General features: G+C 35.9%; 1 protein-coding gene across 3 annotated transcripts in view; it reads right to left on the bottom strand.

The window, feature by feature from the left end:
* Nucleotides 1-18,761, bottom strand: part of LOC127955921 (NACHT, LRR and PYD domains-containing protein 3) — a 33,171-nt gene that overhangs the window by 2,787 nt on the left and 11,623 nt on the right. For all 3 annotated transcript variants that reach the window (XM_052553568.1, XM_052553569.1, XM_052553570.1), the window contains one exon: nucleotides 17,052-17,225. In XM_052553568.1, the coding sequence (XP_052409528.1) occupies nucleotides 17,052-17,225 (174 nt within the window). The remainder of the gene's footprint in view (nucleotides 1-17,051; nucleotides 17,226-18,761) is intronic.

Genomic DNA, 18,761 nt, shown 5'->3' with positions numbered 1-18,761 from the left:
TTCAAAAATAATATTAAAGAAATACAGTGAAATCAGACATTTGAACGCTCCCATATAGTCAGAATGGCATAATTATAACAGCCCGCGAATATTCGACTGTGAGATTGATAATCGAATCAGGCTCCTCAAATCGAAGCATCGAATCATCGAGTATGTGGGGTCACCCCTAGTCAAAACCAGGGATGGGTCTCATTTACATTTTATCAATACCGAGACTGCTTATTGATACTGGTACTTAACAATATGGTTATCAATACTATTTGGTGCAAAAAAATAAATCAGTCGTTGTTGAAAATTCAAGGTTATTTTATTTAACAACTTTTGCCACTGTATTAAAGTTTTTCAGTCAAGAGCAGTGAGTTATTTTTCTCTTTGTGAAAAAAAGTTGTTTTAAACCTGTTTGAGTTTCTTTCTTCTGTTGAATATAAAAAGTTATTTTGAAGAATGTGGGAAATTAAACAGTTGCTGGACCAGCAACTGTTTGGTTACCCACATTCTTCAAAATATCTTATTTTTTGTTCAGCACAAGAATAAATAAAAAATAATACATGTCTGGAGCAAAACGACTTAGTACATAATAACAGAATTTATGTTTCTAGGTGAACAATCCCTTTAACAATAGGTGGCAGCATGTTTAATACTGTCGCTTTTAGAGCTGCACACATTTGTTTTTTTCTCAACTGTTTACTCTAACTTTTGATATAACTGTTTATGTCAATCTTGTTTGTTTTTTGACAGTATTGTTTCATATATATATATATATATATATATATATATATATATATATATATATATATATATATATATATATATATATATATCAGTCCCTCCAGAAAACGCAGATTATTTTTGTGATTGTTGCGGGCAAAAATCCTTGATAATGCGGCAGGTTTTCTTAAAAAATGCGATGGAATATGCGGGATATTTTTGCAATCTTATGCAATGAAATTGCGGGAACTTGCAAAAACTGCGGTTTGATGAAAAAGAGAAAAAAAGGTGACCCCCTCCCCCCCAACACCCTGTTCTCACTAGGCTACTACCTTACTGTAATGAGTCATTTCTTATGACTTCCTATGATAAGCAAGCATACTAAATCACATAATATTTAAGTTCTCATTCTGTTTTATTTCAGACCTTAATTAACACATGGCTAAAACTTACAAAACATTGAGTCAAACAAGTTCTCTAGCTTTACAAAAGGAATATTCAACAACTTCTGTAAAAATGAATAAATAAAATATAATAAAAAAATGCTGTTTTACAGGAATTGCAAAGTGCATTCTCTTACTGCAATGTAAATTATTTTACATACTACTAATATACTTAACTGTAAGATTTTGGTAGTATTCTGTAACAAAAAGGTACAATCTTACAACTGTAGAGGTGCATCAACTGAATGAAACTACAACAGTCCACTGTGAAAATGAAAGCTAACTGCGTAGCCTTTAACACTGGCCTATCATTCGCCATCCTCATCCTCATCCCTCTCTCAAAATAATTTGCCCCCACTGTCATGTCACACCCCAGGTAACTGCTTCGTGCGATCTTTTGCGCTTATTTTTGTTGGCAAATGAGAGTGATTTGTGTCCTTCTCCCTGGTTTCACCACGGGCTTCACAGATGATGTTCATGTCGCGCAATTACGTCACTTCATAAGGTTCCCATTGGGAAATAATGGCGATTTACTTGTGTGAAGTAAACGCAATTTGCAACAAAAATTATTATTATTATGAAATCATGTTACCTCTGCATATTTTGCTTCCTGAAATCGGCAATTTATGCGGCGAAAGTGCGGCGTATTTGAAAAAATGCGACCCCCGCATAAATATGCGACCCTTGGCTGATTAAAATGCATTAAATCACGCGATCACATAATCGCGTTTTTCTGGAGGGACTGATATATATAAGAATAATAACTGAGTCAATAATAATTATTTCTAAATGCTAGACCGTTCTCATTTCTCTCTGCAAATGGAACCTAAATATTTTTTCAACCATATGGAGAGCATTTAGAAATAATTCTTATTGACTCTGTTATTATTCGTAATTTTTAATTCGTAAACTGCTAACACCTTGCATTTTTGAATTATGCCTTTAATTTTGTGACAAAAAATTGAGAATTATCCGTTTCAGCTGTTGGATCACGCTGGTCCCTTACATGCTTTGGAAACTGTGCAGCTGTTAAATGTGCAATTCGGCACGAGCAGCGGTCCACTTTGGAATATTTTTTCTAATTATGTTTTTTTTCCGTCAATGCTGAAACTCGCGTGAACTACAAAGCCTTTCACACTTTTTTAGCTAATTAATAAGAGTTTGGATTTGTCCCAAATGAGAGAGCATAACCTTACCTTATGTTTTGCTTTAAGTTATTATTTATTTTTTGTTAGTTTATAGCTTAGACTATATTATAATATACTGAAATTACATTTATCCTTTAGAATTATACATATTTAATTCTTGTTCTGTTCTGAAAATTTTGTTAAATTTAAAGGATTTGTTGTAAAGTGAAGGGAACTAAAATATCCAGTTGGTACATTATAACATTATTAGGCCTGCCGTTATTATTTCTGAATGTAATAAAATGCGCTTATAGATGATTTATATATTTTTTCCTCTCACAAACTTTCACATTCACTTTTTGTGCTTTGATGCAGAACTGCCTCCGGTTGCTCAGCTGTGGACGATTAAAAAATCGAATTATATTGTTAGTTTTATGCTAATATGTATCATATAGTATCCGAAGACCTTGATTGCAAGTTCATTTAGGTTATTTTAACATGCACTGACATTTTACCCTTTTTAACTTATAAACCCCTTGACATTTTAAAGTCAGTTTAATAGTATTGAAATTTAAATGTTAAATGTAGTATAAAAAAAAATTATTTCTTAAATTATTTATATGAATTAATATGTTACCATGTGTAACCTTGTAGAAAATAAGTGTTTATTCTTTAAGAAAATAAGGAAAAGAATAAGGGACAATCCAAATATTTGTATTGTACAATAATATAGGCCTATATCTGCCTGCAGTTAAAAAGTTATTATATTTGTTTGGCTTCACCCATTTATGTAGGCTACAATAATAAAAAAGTAAAAAAAACAATGTAATTAAAATACTGACATCAGCCTGAGTACATTTTACCATTATAGAATTGAGGTAGTAATTTAGGAGGTGAAAATACTGTGAAATTACAAATGGCATGGGGCTTTAAAGCATAACAACTTAAGGTTTATGAAACGTTAGTCTATAAAGCATGTTTTTAAATAATGTCACCTAAAGTTTTGAACTAAAATATTATTTCAACCATACGGCCCGTGAATAAATAAAATGCATAGTTTTCAATGAAAGAACACTTAAGAGAGTATAGGTTGCTTTTGGTGTTTGGATTTGTACTTCAGTATAATGAGGTACAAGTTTAAGAATAGCCAGCACTATTGTTTTTTTTTTAATTCAAATTTATTTATTTTTTGCTCTATTTAACAGTAGATTGAATGTAGTTTGAATTTTGGGCTCATGATCAATAAGTTGCATTCGCCCAAACTGATTTTGTAAAATCAAACTGCAGACAGTGAACCTGGGTGCAGTTAGCACAAGTCGCCCTCGCTGTGAAGCGAAAGCAGCTGACAGAGGAATTTGCTTGGTCTTAAAACCTTTCTGAAAATGCCTACGTTTCTCAAATAACAATGATTTTTCACAAAAATAATTATTAATTATAAATTGAGAATTAATAAATGTTATTATTATGGTTTGGTAAAATTTATTGCAGCATGACAACACACCGTTCCTTTCAGCCAAAAAACAGAATGAATTCAGTTCAGCTGGAGAGGGTTGGGGTTTGGGGGTAGTTCTTTATAGCTTGTGGGGATTGAAATAAATTACCCTAAATTTAGTTGAAAATGCATTTGGTTGACAATGCAAAAAAATTGGTTTCCTGGTAGCATTTAGTATTATTTCAGTTATATATAAAATTATATTTTAGTTGTTTCTTTAACCAGTGTCCATAACATTTGAAATGGATCAAAAAAGTTAATCAAAGTTGTACTAAGACAAGAACACATTTTAGTTTGAAGAAAGGTTTTGATCCAATGCTAATGTTGACTACTGTATAGCGAAATGTAGTTGTGACGAGTGGGGCAGGGCCGAGAGACGTGGGAACAGGAGAGAGGCCGGTGGAGTGATTGGAAATGAGCGACACCTGCTCGACCCACCGGTCTCGAGTCCCACTTAGGAGATGGAGGGATATAAAACAGGAGCGACGACAGTGATGGACGAGAGAGGCCCAGGCCTGGAATTTAGTTCGTGTTTGGTTTTTATTTTATTTTTTACAGCCAAACAATATTTTTTAAAGTGTGAAATACAAATTCTCATAGAATGTAGCCTTATTTATTATTTATGAACCATCTCTTTTTTCTAAATCCTAAACAGGGTCCAGACATCCATAAAGTATCCGTCTATGAATGTCTTTTATAGGCTATTTTAGATTTCGTAAATAGAGAAATAGACCAGAGTTTTTGGAATACAATAAATTTTGTAGACTTTCTGTGATTTACAATGCACAAACCAGAAGCAGGGTTTGCCATTCTTAAAACAAAGTTTCAATTATATTTAAATTTTTGTTTTTGCGTTTTAGATTTTAAAATTAAGGCATCTCTCCATTACGGGCTGTTCCAAAAGCAGAATTTATGCAAACACGTATAAAATGCTTTAAAAACTTTAACAGAGAGGGTATTTATTGGTCTGCCCCCACATAAGATTTTTCTAGTAACTAGTGGTCGTTCATTTAAGTCATTATTGATCTAATCATGCACATTTATATTAAATTAACACAGTCTAATCTATAATGAGCCTAAGGCCTGGTTCACACGGGACGATTTTAAAATTGTCGGCCGATTTTCCAAATATGAGAGACCCCACACACAGCGATAAAAAATCACGGATCTAACAGTTTTGGTCGTTCCGTGTGTGGTGTGCAGCCACACGGCAAAATCAACACATCACACACGAACCGATTTGACTCCCGAGCATTCCCAGGTCAGACTGGAAATCTCGCAAAATCCCTCGAGATCAAACGTGACTTTAGAGTAAACAATCATGGCGGACGAAGAGGATGCAGTGGTCATAGTTTGTGCTTTGTTTTTAACGGGAAAAAACATAAGAAAAACAAGAAAAGGCGATGGTCAAAGAGGTGGAGACAACGCGAGCATGGACTATACTTGCTATATCATAATATGGAGATAAGTTGTTGTTTTATCTCATAGAAATGTTGTTACGTACTACACAGATTAATAACCGTTGAAATAAACGTTCATATATTCGTTTGTACTCTGGTGGACTGCAGTTGTGGATGTAGTTATGCCCATCGACTTTATTTGTATTTGTTATATTATATACGCCGGCTGTTTTGATTTTGTTTCCCGGTACTATCACTGCCTCGTCACCTCGCTTTCTGATTGGCTACACCCACAGTCCACAGGCTGCGTGATTGTTTGTCCTCGGGGGACACCACAAACGAGAAGAAATCGGGCCAAATAAATCCAACATGTTGGAATCCCCGATTTGAGATCGGAGCGGTCCCGACATTCTTCCGAGCAGAGGAGAGCAGTCTTAACACACCACACACGGCAGGAATATTTGATCAGATTATTTTACGATAATCGGAGCATCCTAAAATTGTCGGAAGGGGTGAATCGGGGCTAAAATCGGTCTAATTATCCTGCCGTGTGAACCAGCCTTAAATATATATTGCGCTCAGGCACATGCATTAAGTTGACCACAAAGCACAGGCAGAAGTAGCCTAATAACTGAAAAAAGAGACATTTTAATGACTTATTAATAAACTGTTTTCTTGTCGGCCACAAGATGAAATTCACAGTGCTGACTCTCATCTCCACAGTATACTGTACGTGCCTTTAAAGAGAAATGCAACCTTCACAGATTACATAATGCTTTTGTTTTTAATTGGTTTGTTTAAAAGTAGACATTTCAAGCTTTCTGTAGATATATTTCTCATATATCTCTCATGTATGTGAGACGATTTTAAGTTGTTTCATTATCAGGAAAAAATTTAAGTGATCAAGAGGGCGCCTCCCTGTAATTCACGTGCATTAATCATTTTCGCACAAACACTTGAATATGAATAATAATACAGCTCATTTATTTTTGAAAAAATAATCTTCACAAGTCTGCAACCAAGACAGATGCAGTTATAACCTGTAAATTGGAGGCAATTGTAAGTTTTAAAATGATCTAAGGGCCATTGTCACTCCAAATCATTGATTATAAATTCTTCTTGAACAAGAATAAACGGATGTATGACTCTCATAAACTTGTTATAATAAACCTCTTTTGCATTAAATAATAAAGATATAAAGCAGGTTAAGTTCAACATTATCACACAAATAATTATAAAATGCTATAGACTGCGAATAAGATGGTAGTTTCACATTTTTTAATACGCATTACAATGTAAACATTTTTTTACATGCAATTATCCAAGCTAAAACCAAACAAGATTTGTAATGAAGATAAAATATGTAGTCAAATAAGAATGCTGCGCGTGTACTTGGAATCATGCATGCTGTGCAAATATTATGAAAATATGATACACACCTGCAATTAAATGTGGCTTCATGTTTTTTTTTACTTAAATTGTGTGAAAGCAAAGCAGGCTCCCTTTTTTTTTACATCATGTGCATTTTGTTGATTTTAATAAGAGAGCTTGAGTTTAAGCGTGAGGATGTTTTAATAATCCATCTATTCTTTTAGAGTTTTAATGATTAAGCTATATTACGCAGGTTTAATTTATTCATTTCTTGTTTTAATTAGAGAGATATCTTTTTCCCAAAAAGTTATCTGTGAAAATAAAGATCAGGTAATGAATAACAAAGTATGTGCGTGACAATAAAATGCATGCTGTTTTAATAAAGTAATTTTAAAATCTAAAGTAAAAATAATTTGTGACAAATATAGGCCTTTTAATGCTCCGATGCAAAGTATACCACCATTTCTTAAGGATAATATAACCCATAATATATATTACATAAATAATACAACATATATATGTTTCAAATTTAAAATATGGTGTTATACTGTGTTTTGCTTAGAGAAAATATAAGCACAGGCTCATAGGCTTGACATTTATCCTGCTTTATTTCCTCTAAGAAATGCACATAACTTCTTAAGTACTTCTAAAGTGCAAATGCACTTGGCAGACGCAGTGGTGGCGGCGGCAAAAGGCTAATTTTGGTTGGCCACCTACTGTATACGAATCCTGATTCTGCCTTCTAACGATTCTAATGTATCTACAAGTTTCAAAATCAATATTCTAAAGCAGCAGTTCTTAATATCATTCCTTGCGTCCCCCTGCTCTACATCTCTCTCTCTCTCTCTCTCTCTCTCTCTCTCTCTCTCTCTCATTCAGCTCAGCTCCAGCAATGAACTGTTCACATAGCTATGAGAAGCGTTAAACATGGATGTGGGTGCAGTTGACAAACTGTGTTAAAGCTTTCTTCAGGATAAAACTGTATATTAAAAGCATAAACAGTAGCATTTACAAATAAAAGCGTATTTAAAAGTATGCAACAACAACAAAAAACATATGCCTGCCATTAAAAGACTTGCTTGCACAGGTTCTGCACAATCCTGTTCAATAATATCCTCTGCTTCTCAATTAGGTTCAAATTGATAAGCTATTTTAACGACGCCGTTGTTTACAATACAACCGGAGCACATGCCACTGAGGTGAGGGGCGGGGCGTTTAGACCCCCACTAGAGGTGGTTTAGCCAATCACAACACACCTGGTTATCTCACCAATCAGAGCCCATCGCCTATTCCTGAGGGAGGGGCTTCATAAAAAAAGGAAATGATCAGTGCATTTCTCAGAGTATGGAATAAAGGTAAATTATATGCATTAAGCACTGACACATATTAGACTGCACCCCATAAACACAATCAAGCCTGTAAAAACCACTGAACCACCTCTTTAATTTGTGCTATTAACTTGTACTTGCTTTTTTTGGCTAGTGTTTTTTGCTGTGGTATCAAAATTTAAAGAGAATTGAAAAAAATAATTTGTACCACAACATTACAAAAACATTAATAACAGCAACTATTTTATTTATTGTGTGGCAGGGCCAGAGAAAATGTTGGCAGGGCAAGTAAAAATTGTAAAATCTTAAGCGCTGATCTCAGGATATTTTTATATATTTATTCTAAAACATAACAAGGATAGTAAATGATATTTAACAATAAAAATTTAAATCTAGCTTCTCAGCATATGTACACTTTTAGAATGAAATCTACAGAGTGTAAGACCCCAGATCCTGTGTGAAATAGAACATGCTTTCCATTGATAATAAAACATAATTCTGAGGGGTGTAAGGACCCTGTCTAACAGACACAAATAAACCTCTGAATCACAATGTTAGCTGTTGAAACTACATTCCAGAGACATGTAAAGCTTCTAAGCATTTTGCAAGTCGTAAAAAAGAACAAAGGAATCCCACATTGCCCCCTGCTGACTGGTTTCACAGGAATAGCAATAGCAATAACATTTAACTGAACAACAGAACAAAGAACATTGTATCTTGGAGAGTGTGACTGTGAAGTTTGTATATTGTTACAGAAAGGTTCCAGCGACAGAAACCTCAGGACTGTCCCCATTTTCCCCCTTCTTCCTCTACATTACAGAAAAAATTGTGCTTTTCCTTTGTACAAACGAAGGACCATAAAACTCATATAGATGAGTTCAAAAGACAATTATTTAAAAGTATGAAAGGGCAACTATATTCAAAAATAATATGTGTTATATCTTTGTCAGGATCCTGCCCTGACAGTCCTGTCCATCTTGTCTCTGTTCCATGTTTCTTTGTTTGTTTTTTGTCTAAGCACATGGTTCTGTCTTTGTTCGTGTCTGCCACGTGCTCCCCTTGTCCCACCTCCTTGTTACCCCTGGTCACGTCCCCTTGTTTAGCCCTTGTCTGCTTGATTGTTTTCACCTGATCCTCATGTGTACTGCTCTATATATCGGGCTCTCATTCCTTGTGTCTCTGCTGGTTCGTTTTTGGTGTTTACCTGTTTCTTGGGCCAGAATTTATCCTTTTGATCTTGCTCAAGTTGTTTTTGATCTCTTGTCTAGTTATTCTATATCCTCGTTCCTTTTAGATTTATCTAGTTCGTGTTTTTTGATTGTGCACATCATAAATTCTAGTTTTTCTTTTTGATTTAGGGTTTCATTTACTCAGTTTGAGAGTGCAGTTTCTTTTTGGATCCTGGCTTTTTGTTTTTAAACTCTGATTTATTTCTTTGGATAGATTTGGTTATTTTGCCTTTCGTTCACTCTTTGTTTTCAATTGTCTGTGTGTCATTTTGAGTCAAGTCTTGTTTTCGTGTATTGTCCTGTCTTGCCCCCACTCAGATTTCCTGGCCACTGAACCCCACTGCCTGGAAGCAGCTCAACTCTTTCACGTGTCAAGTCTCGTGAGTCTCTACCTGGCGACTAGACTGGTGAAATTCGAGTTTCACTTGAAGCTACGGGTTTTCCTGTGTCTGCCTGGCCCTTCTTCTGGAGCTGCCTCCTCTGTGCTCGAGCCCGTGGTCATCTCGGACTGTCTCTGTGGTCATCCCTCCTGCCCGTATTGTTGTCTGCCCTGCCCATCTGTTTGAACCGTTTCACTGTAAATTCCCCCAGCTGTTCCAGTCTACGTTTTGTTATTAAAATACCCTTGTCTGCTCATTCTGCATTTGGGTCCCATTTCTTGCAGATCCCTGACAATCTTTATATATGTTTGATGTGTTTCATGTAATCGGTGCAACTTTAACCAATGTTTTACAACCCCTTTTAACAGATAAAGCTATTAAATATGTGTAAAATATGTAGAGTTTAGTGTTGAATGAAAGCTTGTTTTATTTACACCGCTTTGATATGAATGAAATGGTGAAATCTGAATTTTTACGCATGTTAAGAATCTTTATAGAACATATTTGCAAAACCTGCAAAGTTACTTCCACTGTGATGAAATAAACATCATTTTAATTTATGCACGAGAAAGAAACATTATGGGGCATGGCTTAACCCTGCAACAGCGTCCTATTGGGACAGTTGCCTCTGGAAGGGGCCAAATCGGCTCACTTTAAAACCAAATGGCACAAACCGATTCTTCTGCTTTTTGCGCACCCTTGGGCTTTTAGCCTTTGTGCTCACATACTGTACCTTCGAGCGATCAAGTCATTCAGAACTCAAATGCTCCGTTGAAACCTCATTGACTGCCGAAAACTTCAAATTCTAAAGCTGAGCAACTGAACTCTCAGAAGAACTTCCAGTTTTTCACCATCTGTAGCTAAGGCAACCGACTTAAGCAGTTACAAGGAAAACCCCTTTCGTCACCACGTTAATCTAAAAGACATCATCCAGACAACAGATCTGCAACCAATCCAAGGCACGTGATTCCTTGAGATGAGGCAACAAGCGAACCTCCAACTCTTCTGAACCCTGATTTTCAGAGCAAATGCAAGTATAACAAATATTTATTCCTTGCTGAAATAGGGGCAAATCAATCTTAAGCAGTAAAGATAAGCCAAATCTCTGCTTTTGTGATTCTCTTGGTGCGATCTAACAACTAGCAACAAATACTAGAACCTTGGGACCTCATTCAAATTCCATTATTTCTCATCTTCAGTAACTGTATCTGTGTTCATTAGAGCAGTTCCATGTAACCTTAAAAGTAGATCAAGGGGGGGGGGGGGCCTCGAGTAAGATGGCGGCTTAGTTTGTTAGCTCCGTGCCAGTTCCCTTTCTTTTTAAAGTTTTCTATGTTTCATTTGGTCAATATTCGACGTATCTAGTCCTAAAAACATTAAACAATGTCCGAGAGTAGTTTCCACTATTTAATTCCCGTTCATCCAGAAATACAAAGAAAAAGCACGCTGAGGCGGAGCAGGAGATCTCGTCTGATCAGGCCGACATTATGCTGATGGAAATCCGTTCGTTGGGATCCAGTTTGGCCAATATCGAAGGTAGACTAAGTGCGATCGATAATCGTTTGGACAATATTTCTACCTCGGTTACTTAAATTCAAGAAACGATTTCCAATTTGTCTGGTAGAGTGGACTCGAACGAAACGCGTTTAACTGAGGCTGAGCGCAGAATCTCCGATGTCGAAGATAGCATGCCGGCTCGTGATAGTAAAATTGCATCTCTGGACAAAGAACTGACATCATTAAGAGCTAAAGTAGATGACCTGGAGAATCGAAGCAGACGTAAAAACCTGAGAATCGTCGGTCTCCCTGAGAAAACTGAAGGCTCTGAACCCATGGCACAGTTCCTTTCGAAGAGGCTCCCGGACTGGCTGGACCTTGCACCCGATTCATGTTTCGAGATCGAGAGAGCTCACAGATCTCTCGGCCCGGTCCCGGGAGCAAATCGCCCCCCGCGAAGCGTCCTGGTCCGTTTTCTACGATACACGGATAAGGAATTCATCCTGCAGGCAGCGCGGAGAAAACGCAGCATCAGTCACGACGGGAGTCAACTGCGCTTCTTCCAGGACGTGTCCGCTGAGGTGCTGAAGAAACGCTGAGAGTTCGATGATGTCAGGAAAATACTTTCCGGCCGTAACATGTTTAGAGGCTTCGTTTACCCTGCAAAAATCAGATGCCTTCACGAAACGGAGATGCACGTCTTTTCCACTCCAGCGGCTGCCACAGAGTTTTTAAAGACTCTGAAAGATAAGTAACTATAAAGGACTAAGGGACATGAGTGCATCACAAGTGGTTATTCTTAAAACTTTGAGGGCCTTACACTGTTAACTTTACAGAAAATTCTGAGGTAAATTTACTTTCAAATACATGGCCGGTTATCTTAGGTTGTCTTTTTCTTACACGTAAATTATTTTTATATTATAATATCCTTACTACGGATTATCCTGTTGTGGCCACTTTAAAGAGGTAAATCTACTTCCAATTTATTTATTTTACTTTTGTTAGATATATGGCCGGCTATTTTAAGTTAATATATTAGCATCATTTTTACTGATTATTTTGTTGTGGCTACGGTAGTGTATCAACCTCGGATGTTTGACCAAAAAGGGGGACTGGCTGTTTACAAAGGTGTGCCTACCTATGGGTATAATTCTGTACTACCATTTGGTATGGGTTGTCTTGACTTTAGGGGTAATACCAATCGGGTACAGTAACCTGAGTTTCTCTCTAGGGTTGGCTCGTCGTTTGGGGACGAGACTGAGGGAGGGGGGGGTGGGAGGGTTGTTTTTTTCATTATATCATGTTTTCGTTGTTAAAATGCAAAAAATATTTGTGTCAGTTTTGCTACTTTGTCAGACATGCCTCAGTCTTAAATCGAATTCTCTGTCATTTCCATTTTTCTGTAACTGATGACAATGGACAATTCGGTTAGGCTTATTACATGGAACGTTAAAGGGTTAGGCAATGTAATCAAAAGGAAAAAAATTCTAACTCACCTTAAAAAACAGAGAGCTAACATAGCTATGCTTCAAGAGACACACCTGTCTGACTCTGAGCACTTGAAGTTAAAGCGAGATTGGGTAGGGCAATTATTTTTCTCAACTTGTAAAGCAAACACAAGGAAAAGAGGTACTGTTATTTTAATTCATAAACACTTTCCTTTTGTTTTAGAGGATCAAATTAGTGACCCAAATGGAAGATATATCTTAATTACTGGTACAGTTTATGGGGAACCTTTTACCATAATTAATATATACGCTCCAAACGAAGACTCCCCTAAATTTATATCTAAAGTAATTCTTCTGTTTAGTCAATACTGTAAAGGTATGGGGGTCTGTGCCGGAGATTTTAACTGTGTCATGGACCAAAAAATGGACAAATCCCCTTCTGATACATTTACTAATCCTAGATCCTCTCTTGTTCTTAAAAAACTCTGTAACGAGGCCGGTATCATTGATGCTTGGAGGGAATTTAATAAGGGTAGCAAGGAGTATACATTTTATTCTAATCCTCATTGCTCTTATTCTAGAATAGATTATATCTTTACCCCAGCTCATTGCCTCCATACTGTATCCTCCAGTGAAATTGGTTCAATTGTTCTGTCTGATCATGCCCCAGTTCAGTTAGACATGATTATAAACAACCACAGGGCCACCAGGATCTGGAGATTCAACTCTTCCATGCTAAATGATTCAGCATTTTGTGACTTAGTCCGAGAAGGTTTTAAGAATTATTGGTCAGATAATAGAAATTCACCAGTTTCTTCAGCAACTATTTGGGACGCTGCTAAAGCCACAATTCGGGGACATATTATATCATACTTCTCAGCACGCAAAAAGGCTTGGTCAAAAAAAAGGCAAGAATTAGAACGAGAAGTAAAAAGATTGGAATGTTTACATAGTAAAGCCCCTAATCAAACAAATTGGGCCCAATTATGTCAAGCTAGAGCTGAACTTAATTTGGATCACACAAATCACATTAAAAAACTACTCTTTTTCTCCAAACAAAAATACTATGAATATGCAAACAAATCAGATAAATTATTGGCACATCAGATTAAAAAATAAATAAATGAGAGAACAATTAAATCATTAAAAACTCCAGATGGCTCGGTCACGTATAATCTTGATTTGATTAATAACCTATTTAAATTTTTTTTATAAAGAACTATATAAATCTCAAATCACTGCTGAACAATCGGATATCATTGAATTTTTAGATAAACTTCCACTTACAGCCATCTCTGAAGAAGACAAGATATTTTTAGATTCGCCTTTGTCACCAGAAGAAGTCTTTAATGCTATTCAATCCATGCCTTCTAACAAATCTCCGGGTCCGGACGGTTTTCCCTGCGAGTTTTATAAGTAATTTTGGCCAGAAATTTCTCATATTCTAATGCCTGCCCTTCAAAATTTATTAGATAATGGAGTAGCCCCTGAATCATGGAGAACAGCATCAATTTGTTTAATACCCAAAAAAGACAAAGATCCCCAGGAGTGTGCTTCCTATCGGCCAATAAGTCTTCTGAATACAGATTACAAAATTCTTGCTAAAATTCTTGCTCGTAGACTTGAAACTGTTTTACCACATATTATTAAACCAGACCAGACCGGATTCATAAAAGCACGCTTTGGTACAGATAACATGCGTCGGCTCCTAAATTTGATAAATGTAACTCAAGAACATAAACTCCCTGCCCTTATTATTTCCCTGGACGCAGAAAAAGCGTTTGACAAGGTGGAATGGAAATTTCTATTTGCCACCCTTAAGAAATTCAATTTGGGCTCAAAATTGATCAAATTAATAAAATTACTTTACTCTAATCCCCAAGCTACAGTGACTACAAATGGTTTGATTTCAAAACCTTTTGATATTCAAAGAGGTACGAGGCAGGGCTGTCCCCTTTCACCCCTGCTCTTTGCCCTCATAATTGAACCTCTTGCTGAATCTGTTAGACAGTGCCAAAACTTTTTTGGAATAAAAGTGGGAAATGATGAACATCGCATATCCCTGTATGCAGACGATGTATTGCTGTATTCTTCAGAACCTGTAAAATCAATCCCTGCATTATTAAAATGTATTTCAGATATTACAAGATTAATCTTACCAAATCCGTGGCGCTCCCTATTAATATTTCTAATATCTCTGACCTTTTGCCTCTTTCACCTTTCAAAATAACAACATCTGGTTTTAAATACCTAGGTATTTTCATTTCACCAAAATTGGATGATTTATTTAATATAAACTATACGCCTCTTGTTGGCAGAATTAAAAAAGATCTTATTACTTGCCATTCTCTCCCTATATCCTTCTTAGGCAGAATAAATGTAATTAGAATGAATATTCTTCCAAAGTTTTTATATTTATTTCAGTCCCTCCCCTGTTACTTAGCTAATCCTTTTTTCAAAGACATTAACAAACACTTATCTAAATTCATTTGGAACAATAAAATGCCCCGTATTAATTTTAATAAGTTGACAAAACCAAAAGAGAAGGGAGGCATCGCTTTACCAAATTTACAATTTTATTATTGGTCAGCACAAGTGAAACATATGGTCAGTTGGTATAATGAATGGACTGACTCCATGTGGGTTAATATAGAAGCAACGGTTTGTGCCCCCCTTCCAATAAAATTTCTGCCTTTCATTAAAAATTTTAGAAAAATCAAAAACATTTCAACAAACCCTATTATTCTAAACACTCTTTTGGTATGGAGAGATGTCAGAACATATCTTAAAATTCCAGCCAACCTTTCTTTGCTTTCCCCTATTGCCTACAATCCAGATTTTCCTATTTCATTACATAATATAGGTCTTTCAGACTGGTTTAAATTAGGGATCTCAACTATATCTTGCCTTTTTTAGAGAATACATTAAAATCTTTCCAACAACTTTCATGTCAATATAATATACCACAAGCAAACTTTTTCAAATATCTCCAGTTGCGTCACTTTATAAAACCTTTATCAGATAATTGTAAACTAAGACTCAAACTTACTGCCATTGAACAAATTGTGACAAACAATTTTTCCAAGGGAATAATCTCAGTGATATATTTTGCTTTCCCCTATTGCCTACAATCCAGATTTTCCTATTTCATTACATAATATAGGTCTTTCAGACTGGTTTAAATTAGGGATCTCAACTATATCTTGCCTTTTTTTAGAGAATACATTAAAATCTTTCCAACAACTTTCATGTCAACATAATATACCACAAGCAAACTTTTTCAAATATCTCCAGTTGCGTCACTTTATAAAACCTTTATCAGATAATTGTAAACTAAGACTCAAACTTACTGCCATTGAACAAATTGTGACAAACAATTTTTCCAAGGGAATAATCTCAGTGATATATGATGCCCTTTCTGATACATGTACTTCCTCATTAGATAGTTTGAAGAACGTTTGGGAAAAGGACTTAGGTCATGAAATTGACAATGAAGATTGGATCGCCCTAATTAACAACTTATACTTTAAATGTAATTCATTGGGAGTTCACGAACTTAACTACAAATTCATCAATAGAATTTATCTCACACCATTACGTTTAAAGAAAATATATAGAAATTCGACTGGCCTATGTTTTAATTGCAAAAAACATAAGGGAACATTTCTTCACTGTTTTTGGTACTGTAGCAGAATCATCCCTTTTTGGAACAAAATACATAACTTTTTACAAGAACTCTTTGGGTTACAGTTTTGTTTCTCCTTGGAATTGTACATGTTATCTGTTGGAGTTGAGACAGTGTTTGATTCTCATGTGAAACATATGTTCTAAATTTTGGTGTATCTGGCAAAGAAATGCATACTACTATTATGGTCATCTCCTCAGGTTCCTTCTTTCAAAATGTGGATGTCTAAAATATCTATATTACTCCCGCTTGAGAAACTTACATATGACGTGCACCGAAAATCTGATGACTTTTGGCAGATATGGTCACCTCTTTGGCATTATATAAAGAACCTTCCTTGACTCTCTAATTTGTGATTCCCTGTACTTGTAATATATTTTATCATTTGACCTTCCACTTTTTTATCTTTTTTTTTCCTTCTTCCTATCCATTGTATTTTGCTTTGTTATAATTTTGTATGTCTGACACTGTATCTGTGTACTTCTGATCATTGAACTGACAATAAAAAAATAAATAAAAAAAAGTAGATCAATAAATTTGTTTCATTTACAGAGAAACATTGTCTTTAGTTGTGTATTTTGAAGTTAAACATTGCCCAGATCCTGTGCTACCCAGCTCGTAGCTTATAAATTATAATTTTGTTTGAATGGTCGTTGGCCACGAAGCAGTATAAATTGAACTGTTTAAGATATACTGAGTTAATGCTGTCAAAACCTGACTGGAATTACTTCAAAATAACTGCAAAATAATTGCACACCTTAGTGTTCATCAACCTATCAGAATGAAGCATTCAATAGTTTAACTACAGCTAAACTTCTGTTCATTCTCACCAGAAACTTTTGACAATGAATGAAAGATGAAGTCAAAATAAATAATAGTGTATAATAAGATGGTAATGCTGCCTTTGGAGTGGTTTAATAGAAACTCCTCCATCTCAACATACTTGAGTTTTTCCAGTGAGCAGTTTGGATCGTCCCGTTTCTCAGAGAGTAGCTTCACTCCTGAATCTCCTGGGTGATTGTAGCTCAGATCCAACTCTATCAGGTGTGAGGGGTTTGAACTCAGAGCGGAAGACACATGACCACAGCCTTCCTCTGTCACCATACAGCCAGACAATCTAAAGACATGCACAGCAACATTCCACATGACTTCCACATTTATACCTATTTCAACCATTCATTATGTATTATGTATTTGTAGCTAACAGTTTAACCACCAGTTACTTTCAATGACCAATTTAATTTTTTTTAAATTGTAAATATATAATTGTATATATAAAATGTATGTAATTTGTGTAATTTCTAATTAGTTATGATGAAAAAAGAAACATTACAAAATTGGGAAAATGTTTGACACATATTCAAATCCACGTTATGAGCGGCCTAAACACACTATGAGTTTGTGTTGAGAAGCATTTGCTGCAGTGGGTTCAAACTCAGCTCTTTGAATGCCACTGCCCTGCAGAGTTCATCTCCCGCCCTAATTAAACACACCTGATCCAGCTATTCAAGGTTATCAGGATTACTAGAAACATTCAGGCAGATGAGTTGGAGTTGGTTGGAGCTAAATTCTACAAGGAAATGGCCCTCCAGGAGCTGAAGTTGCCCTGAATCAAGCTGTTCTGAAACACTGAAAACACAGGATGTTGTCCTGCTTTTGTGTAACTGAATACAGCTTCATCCTTCACTGGAGCATGTCAGAATGTGTTGGCGCTGCCATCTCAATTAGAGCTAGGTTACCGGTTCATGACGAAGGATTACAAGACTCACAACTCAGACATTATCTGGCGTTTAGCCTGCACACTCAAACAAGAGAGCAGCGGCCTTTTTATTAGTGATTGCACACCTGTGATCCACCCACTTCTTGATTACAGTCAATTAGAGAACATATACAATTACATAAGTCAACACCCCCACTTGTTCTTAAATTGACAGAATATAAACACAGTGCATCACATACATGCATTTAGATAAATCTTCATACTCCAAATAAAAAACACAGAAATTTATCCATTTTAGCTTTAGACACAGATTTTGTTAAAATGTCTGCCACCATATCAACTGTAGGACAATAATGAAGAATTATTTTGCCATCATTCAGTACAGATCGAACAAAATGATACCTGATGTCAATATGCTTACTCCTTTGTCGACACACCGGATTCTTTGTAAGTGCAATAGCACCCTGATTGTCCTCAAAAATAGTCACTGGTGAATATTCAAGTACATTGTCCATTCCATTGATTAGATTGGTCAGATACAAGCTTTCTTGCGCAGTAGCTGATAAAGCCATATATTCGGCTTCACATGTGGATAAAGCAACAGTTTGTTGTTTCTTAGACTTCCAAGAAATAACAGGCCCATTCTTAGACAAACTGAAACAGTATCCAGTAATACTATGCCTGTCATTCAAGTCTGCTGCCCAGTCTGCGTCGCTATAAGCCACAAGTTCAAGATCTACATCACTTCTATTATAACATAATTCCAAGTCTGCTGTACCTTTCAAATACCTCAACACATGTTTAGCAGCCACCCAATGTTGTTCTTTTGGTGCCCTTAGATATTGTGACAATTTACTAACGATGAAGCTCAAATCAGAACGAGTACTTGTCATCATATAGATTAAACTGCCAATCACTTCTCGATACCTCTTT

The sequence above is a fragment of the Carassius gibelio genome, chromosome B4 (assembly GCF_023724105.1).
Source record: "Carassius gibelio isolate Cgi1373 ecotype wild population from Czech Republic chromosome B4, carGib1.2-hapl.c, whole genome shotgun sequence".
NCBI lineage: Eukaryota > Metazoa > Chordata > Actinopteri > Cypriniformes > Cyprinidae > Carassius > Carassius gibelio.
This window is presented reverse-complemented; position numbering and strand designations above follow the sequence as displayed.